The following is an 8,174-nucleotide window of genomic DNA, read 5'->3' as shown; positions in this document are numbered from 1 at the left end:
TCGTGGAGGGATCAAATTTGTACTCTTTATTCAGTCAAGAATCTGTTGAAAGCTGGTATGAGTGGAAGGCAAGTTAAGACTTTGTTCTTTGAATGACCTCTTTCTTGGTATGTATTCGGTAATCACTTTCTTCATCTAGTCAGAATCCTAGACCACTGGACCTCCACTTCTGTTTTACTGGTGATTTTAGTCTCTTCAGTATGCACAGCACACCGTAACAGCCCAGATTTGCCCAGATTTTCCCTATTCCTTCTCCTTGAGAAGTTGTTTTAAAAATGAAATAATCTGCTGTTATGCCTTAAAGAACTGGCTCCGTGGGATTTTGTGGGGAGTGTGGCTGTACTGAGCATCCAGTCCAGCCCTGCTTGTACATCAGGGCGGTAGAAAGGCTTCTGCTCACTGTAGTGGGTATGGATACAGCCCAGAAAACAATTCTAAGGGTGAGCACCCTGACCCTTGAGGTGACCATAGCTGGAAAACTTTTGGGGGGGGCACTCAACGACTGGGACTGGGAGTGATGGAGTGAGTTGCATCTGCCTTAGCAAGCAACATAACATGATTGGGGTGAAGCATTTAGTTCAGAGTCCCTGGCCACCACACAACACATGTTTTGAGTGGGATTTAGTGTGGATTAGCTCTGGTCTGGTCATGCGGACCTAGTGCCCATTAGTGGTTGAAACACAACAGTTGTGTCCTTGGGGTGCGGTTTAGTTTCATGTGAAAAGAGTCCAGTTTGTGCAGTCAGAGGTCACTCTGTCATGCAAACCAAAGCATGGTAAAATATTTGCTCAAGAAAGACTCTTCTGAACTGTACTAAAAGACCAGCATGGACACAGAAGGGTAGTAATATGCCAGCTACAGATCTCTGCTGTACCTATCTGTGGCAGATAGGGCATAATACAGCTCAAAGGAAATAGTTGCACATATTCCATGAATGGCTGAAAATCACTTTTCCAATATTTTTCCCCATCACTGGACACTTTCAAGATTCAGCTGGACAGGGTGCTGGGCCACCTTGTCTAGACTGCTTTTGCCAAGAAAGGTTGGACCAGATGATCCTTGAGGTCCCTTCTAACCTGGTATTCTGTGATTCTGTGTTTCTATGAATATGTGATTTTGTGTTTTTCCTAAGCTTGCCATGGCACTTCAGCAACTAGCCAACTTCATGTTTTGTAAAGGTGATCAGACTGGCAGTGGATTATGAATCCTCTCATTCATAGTAAGTTCGTAGTAAGCAAAAAGTTGTAACCAAAACAACCCAAATGTGGAAATTGCCATGTAAATGAGAGACTACCTGTCAAAGAAGACAACTTTTCATTTTAGAAAGATGGTTTTAATTTTATCTTCTTAAATCTCCTATTCTTATACTCTCATTCTTATGCTAGGATTTCATTGAGTGTGTATGTGAGCATGATGTGCATTTTACCATTGTTCCTATTAAATGTGAGCAGTAATTCTGGAAGTACATGATGCTTCATCTTTGTGAAGAATTTTAAAGCTAACACTGTTAATGTGAAACAGAATCTTTGGAAAAGATGGGAATGGTCAGGCACTCTGGAGCAAATATTTGGAACAAAAGCTTAATTACATGGATACCAGATTAAGGCAGTCTTATAAACAGTTTTGGTATTTTTGACATGGTCATAAAAAACAGAAAGCAAAGAGAAGCCAAATTAACTTAGCAACTGAAGTGTAGCAGCAGACTGAATCTGCAAGTCAACAGGTGAATGTTTTCCACAGTCCCAGCAGAGAGAAAGGTTGAATTGACTAGCCAATTCTGCTTGATTTCTTTGGGAGCAGGATCAAGTCTTTAATTCGTGAAAAACTCCTGTTTTGATTTTAATGAGAGTTACGTGACTTAAATCTTGTTTAATGTTTTGGAAGCACCGGGTAAGGTTTAAATCAAATAATAAGTTTTCTAGACTTTTAATAGCGTTATTCTTCTTGGTGCTGCTGTTACTTCAGGGTATTTACTTTTGGCTGTTAGTGCAGCATAGAAGTTGATACGATTGAGAATGGAATTGGCAAATCTTAAAACAGAATGTTTAGATCATATACATTTTAAAATAAGACTCCATAAAAAAGATGTATATTTTTTTAATATGAAATGTTAGTTGTGTTCTTGGCAGGCTTTGCTTCATAGGAGTCACATGCATTTCAAAGCGTGTTCTGCTAGCCAGTTGCAGCCAAAAGATTATTTCAAACCAGTGGAGACCCAATTCTCATTTCTCTTTTGCTTTTTTTCCTCTCCCCCTTCCCTGTAGGACTGTCTATATATCATACAACTGAAGTATAGCCAATCATGGGGTGAAAAATTCATACAACTAGTATACACAACAGTGGAAAACGTAGAAACGCTGACTAAAGATGCCAGCACTAGTCTTTACTTTAAAAAGTACTGTTGAGATTTCTTTTCTTCAACACTCTTCAAATCTTCAAACTTCAAAAACTGTTGAATACTCTTTCAGAGCCAGAATGATAGCATAAACTGTATGGAGAACTGCTTGCGTCTGCCCTGCACTTACCTGTGGAGTGACACTGTCATCCTTTTAACAGTCACTTGATTCATCAGTGCTACATGAAGCCAGATATACTCTGGGGCATGCAGAAGGTAGTGGGTTTGGGGGATAAATCATAATAGAAGATGTTAATGGAGTGGTTCTTTGTTTATCTTAGTGAAATGTTGACATTTATTGTACTATGCATGAAATTTGGGGTTTATAGGGTTTTTTGAAATAAATCTGAGAACATTTGTTGTCCTGCTTTAAAGACGTTTTTAGAGGACTTCTTTTTATAAAATATGAACTCAGTGTTGATGAAAGCTATTGTATGTAGGCAGCTGTGCAGGCAGAAGTCTTGCCTCACCTCAAGCAAATACAAGCGCCACAGTAGAAGCTCCCTGTACTGATCAAATAATGTACAGTTCAGTTATTCCAGGACAGAACTTGACTCATTTTTTTTTCTCATAAAGTGGAGGTAGAGCTTTCTCCACCTTGGTTTTGAAGCCTTGTGTTTTTATGTACTCTGCTGGATGCCTGCCTGCTTCAGACTGAATAGGAACAATTTAAAGTGATTTTATATTGATCATTTGCTGTAGCTGTAACAGTCCTGAACAGAAAAGCTTTGTGTCCATTGCCCTGAAGTATCATCAGAAAAGGTTTGTAGAGTTTTTTGCTGAAAATATGTGTGTGACTGAAGTTTGAAGCAACTGGAGGTGAGAAGTTGAATGATGAAGGGGTTCAATAAGAATATATTGGAGTATACTGACCACCTTTGGAACCAGCTGTGAACCTACCTACCCTCCTAAGCCAACCCACTTCCTTCCTGTACAGAGTGACATGTCGGAATTTGATTAATATTAAGAACATATACTTTAATGTAGTTTCTTTTCCTTTTTCTAAAAGCAGAGATTAACACCAAGAATTTATTTTCCACAAGCCAAAGTTAGCTTCATTCTTTGGCTGTCCAGTTAGAAACTGTGAAGAAAGCCTTGCGTGTCATAGGCCTATAAGGAAATTAAGTTTGTGGCTTTTATTAATTTCAGTTTTAAAGCACTTAGTCTGATATGCAAACCAGACAGATACTAGATAATATTGTACTGAAAAATCGTATCAGTACTTCAGAAATTTACCACATTCTCCTTGAGCTAAACTGAAAAGTTTGTTCAATTGAGTAGAAAGAATTCTGTTGCTAGTTGGTTTTTTTTAAAAAAAACCAAACCAAACAAGCAAACAAAAACCCCAAAACCTCAAACCCAAGACTTCTTAGAAGTCAAGTTTTTAGATTCTTATCTAGATGGACAGTAAGTGTTCCAAATTCGAAGATGAAAAGCATCTACTAGGTCTTATTCAAATATTTAACAGTTGCAGATTAGAGATAAATACCATACTACAAACATGGCAGGTCATTGGTTTCTGGGTTGATACATTTACCAGAGTGCAAAGGTAATGGTGGTAAGAGATATATCTGGACTGATAGTGTTATGTAACAACTTTTCCCATACTAATTTGGCAAGTAGGAGTTGGACTGCAGTACAGAGAATCTAATTCATGATTTTATTATAGTTTTTGTATGGGCACTCACTGCACAATATATATTTAATCCTGACATTTTCCAGATTTAAATTAGACAAAATTGCTTTCTTTCATGTCTTTGTGCTTTTTCCTCAGTACTTCTTGGCAACATTGCTGCTTGTCTCTTCTCTGGTGCTACTAAATGTCACTCACAGGGAATCTGTTTATTCTTTATTTATATTTCCCTTTAGGTGATGGACTGCATCAGCAACAGGTGTTATTGTTACTTCTCTCATTTCAGTTTAAGTATAATGAAGCATTCAAAAAGGACTGTAGTTGCTTACATTGCATGTAGTCATGAGTCTACTATTTATAGTTTGTGAGGCTGAGTCCTTGATCATTTTGAGTCAAGAGTCTTTTGCAGCTGTTTGTATGAGTGTGAAGGGTTAAACAATAAAGCAGAAATACATCTTCATGCTTTTGCTTAAAAATAAAAGGGCTGGATTTCAGAAGGAGCTGTAAACCTTTCAGCAAGAATTAGGTGAATACTACAGTAAAATGAAAAGCTGAAATGTGAAGAGTGCGTGATTTGAGATGCCAGCTCAGCACTTTCAGGAGTCATGTACAGATCACATTGCTCTAGGAGAGGAGACCACCCTTGGAATTGCAGTGAACTGTAGCAATGACTGGCTGCCTTGCAATGTAAAGAAATTATACAGGCTGATACCCCTCTACCCAGTTACGTCACCCGGTGATAGCCTCTCTTAACATTTCTTCACCCTGGGGAAAACAGATGTTATTTACAAGTACTTCTGTAGGGGTGGAAAAATCACCTTGCTATACAGATCCCAATTGCACAAGGAAAGAAGAGTGTTCATACAATAAAGGGTCTTTACTGAGGGTGTTTGTTTTTTCTCCTCTTTGTATAGGTTCAACATGGGAGAAAACATTACGGCAGATTGGTTTTGAAAGGTAAGCCATAAATTTGTTTCCTTACCAGTGAAAAAAGAAAAGGAAGAAAAACTGCATTGCAAAGTTTGCAGAATTATTTATTTTAGCTGATCAAACATACTTATGATGTCGAATTTAGAGAGGAAGTTATGCAGTGTCATGCACATACATGTTCAGCTTTTCTGTTTATGTCCTCTTTCCCCAGTCTGTCTGAAGCAACTTATTCACTATATGAACTTGGCTCATAATGTTTTTTGCTGGCAACTATACAGCATGCTAGTATTAGAAAAGGTGACACACTATTGGGCAAAAGTCTTACTTATGAATGAAAATATTGCTCTTGCTCATATTATTTTTTCCATGAAACTTCTAACCTGTGACATATTAGTTGACAAAAGTAAATGAAGTTGAAAGAGGACCGAAGCTGGCAGACAGCTATTTAGAATCAGAGAAAAAAATCAGAATTCAGCATTCCTAAAGCGCAAAAACTTCTTGCAGCCAAACTTAACTACAAGGTCGTCATACCAGAAACATATGTCTCATAAATTAAACTGGGCCAAGCCCAGTAAAAAGTGATCTGATGTTGAAATTCAGATGCTAGATCTCATGTTTATTCTTTTAAAATTGGTAAGCAGAAGAATTTGTTCTCTGCTTGAATGAAGTTTTGCTGTTTTCCCTCAGTAGAGCGGCTTGCGGTTGTGCACTAATATGCTTGGGTCATCGTCGACTGGGCAAGAATGTTGCATGTCTTCATGTTGCATGAGCGCATGCTGTGCATTCTGCCTTGGGCATCTCAGCAAACCCTACAGACAATCAGGCCTTTCTGAAATCAATAAATAGCCATACAAATAAAATGAAACAGCAAATTACTTGCTTCCTTTCTCACAAACAAAAACCAAGCTGCGTTTCAATTCTGACTGTTACCTTGCATAAAGTTTTTATTACAACAAAGCAAGTTTTTCTTACAACAAAACCTGGTTTTCTTGTTGAGCTAAATATATTAGATTTCCCTGTTAGACATTACATTTGAAAAAATTGAAGGATGGTGCTTTTTTCAACATAGTAGTCACAGAAGTGCATGGAAAAAAAATCTGTTATTCTCACACCCATAGATATTACGTTGGTACATATAATTTTGATTCTTCAAAGGAAACGTAGTAAAGAAAATCACTTTTGAATGTGTCGAAGATCTGTTTTGGTGACATCTAGCTTTTCATTGGTACATTTGTAGCTTTGTGACTTGGGTTAGTTTAAAAGTAAAATATTAAAGAACAATAAAACCATTTTTCCTTTACCAAATAATATGTAGAGGTCAAATTCATTTCTGTTGTAAATTTCTTGATACCAGTACAGTCATTCCTGTAAAGATGTTGGCCAAACATTTATGAGCAAAATCAAGCATTTTGTTGCCATGTATTTTTATCAGAATTTGAAAATCCAGACTGATATGGAATACTTAAGATTTTATAACTGGGGAAACACGGGCATTTTCCTTTCATAGCTTCCCACCAGTAAGAAATGTTCTAAAGGTTTAATCAGATCACTAAATAAAAATGTCTCTTTTACTGCCCCATAATTTTAAAAATGCCCCAGTGTTATAGGCAGCCTGAGTGGAAAATTGCAGTCTTTCATAGTGTCAGTATTTAGTAGTCCTGGATAGGTATCTGATAAAAATTAAGTTAAAAATGTTTGTGTCTCAAATTTTTATTATTAGCAGTTTTTAGAAGTTTTTAAAAATAATTTTAACAAATATGAAGTGTGCTGAACCTGTAGTTTTTGTTACGCAGCGTAGCATAAGAAACAGTATTGATTGAAAGGAAAATTGTGATTCCATTTCATTACAGCATTGGGATAGGTGGGGGCTGTGGTTCATAAACACCAACTTGAGAAGATGCAATGCCAAATCAAGAATCAGACTAGAAATTCCTTAACTGTGACACCTTACTGAATGTTGTCTATTTAGAGATAGAATGTTTTCAACAGCACTGGAAAAAAAAAAAAAAGAAAAAAAAATATTTGGGTATTAGTGAAAGTTACACACTCTCAGTTTCTAAGCTGGATATTAATAGGTTGTGTTCGTTTCTCAAGTTTCTTGATGAGCATTTCATTCAGCATAATACCATACATGTGTGAAGAGCACAACAGTAAAATATTGATTCTTTCACCGCTCCATTCTTCTTTTAAGATTACAAGTTGGCACCTGCTGGGCTGTTTGTCTTCATCAGAATGGAAAAAAAAAAGTAATTTTGAGGAGCGCTAGAATGAATTGACACCTTGGGTCTATGTTTTGAAACTGCCGGTGGAAAATGGCTGATGTTTTTAAGCTGAGTTTGTAAGAAGTTCTATTTGTGGCAATTTCCAACTTGTGAGATGTTTCAAAACAACAGGGAGAGCCCACACTAGCTGTGTACATGAAATGTATATGCAGCATGAACCATAGACAATTCTTAATTCTTAAATAAGACTGGATATTAGAAAAAATACTTCCACCAAACAAGTGGTCGGGCATTGGAACAGGCTTCCCAAGGAAGTGGCGGAATCACCATCCCTGGAAGTGTTCAAAAAACATGTCCATGAGGTCCTTAGTGACATGGTTTATTGGTGGACTTGGCAGTCCTGGGGTAAACGTTGGACTTGATGATCTTAAAGGTCTATTGCAACCTAGTTGATTCTATGATTCTATGAATTACAACTGAGAAACCGCCTGAGAGAAGACAAATATGTAGAAGAGATTAGTGTGCAGATCCCATTATTACCATTCTAGTTTGAAAAGAAGAAAGGCTTTCAGATGGCACTTCTGCATCCTGAGAGATCAATTTCATCCTGGAGTAATTTTAATTGAAACAGCACATTAGTTAGCATAGGTGGGGTGAAAATTTTAATGACTTGGCTTGCCATAATCATAGAAGCAAATGTGTACTCATCAGCTTTTTCAGAGAACTAGCAAAGAGAGAATAAGAAAAATAAAGTCCTTTAAACAGGTAGAACAGTTAATGTTTGGGTTTTTTTTAATAGTCATGTTCTTACATGTATTTTTAATACGAGACTTTTTATGACATTAGTGTATCAGCACTAACAATTTGGTTGACTAAAAGATCATAACATATTTATGAAGTCCAGTGTTAACTCCTTTATAGCAATATTTGTTTAATATCATATTGTATGTCATTGCCTAACATCAGTATTTCTTATGCCTTAAGGAATATTTTC

At 36.9% G+C, this 8,174-nt stretch overlaps 1 protein-coding gene across 1 annotated transcript in view; it reads left to right on the top strand.

Annotated features, from left to right (window-relative positions):
• Positions 1 to 8,174, top strand: part of PIEZO2 (piezo-type mechanosensitive ion channel component 2) — a gene marked incomplete at both ends in the record, with an annotated part of 181,966 nt that overhangs the window by 25,071 nt on the left and 148,721 nt on the right. The window contains one exon of the mRNA XM_010011576.1: positions 4,943 to 4,985. Coding sequence (XP_010009878.1) covers positions 4,943 to 4,985 — 43 coding nt within the window. The remainder of the gene's footprint in view (positions 1 to 4,942; positions 4,986 to 8,174) is intronic.

The sequence above is a fragment of the Nestor notabilis genome, unplaced genomic scaffold, assembly GCF_000696875.1.
Source record: "Nestor notabilis isolate BGI_N333 unplaced genomic scaffold, ASM69687v1 scaffold8913, whole genome shotgun sequence".
In the NCBI taxonomy this organism is placed as follows: domain Eukaryota; kingdom Metazoa; phylum Chordata; class Aves; order Psittaciformes; family Psittacidae; genus Nestor; species Nestor notabilis.
Note: the sequence above shows the minus strand (reverse complement) of the source record. Positions and strands in the feature narration are given on the sequence as shown.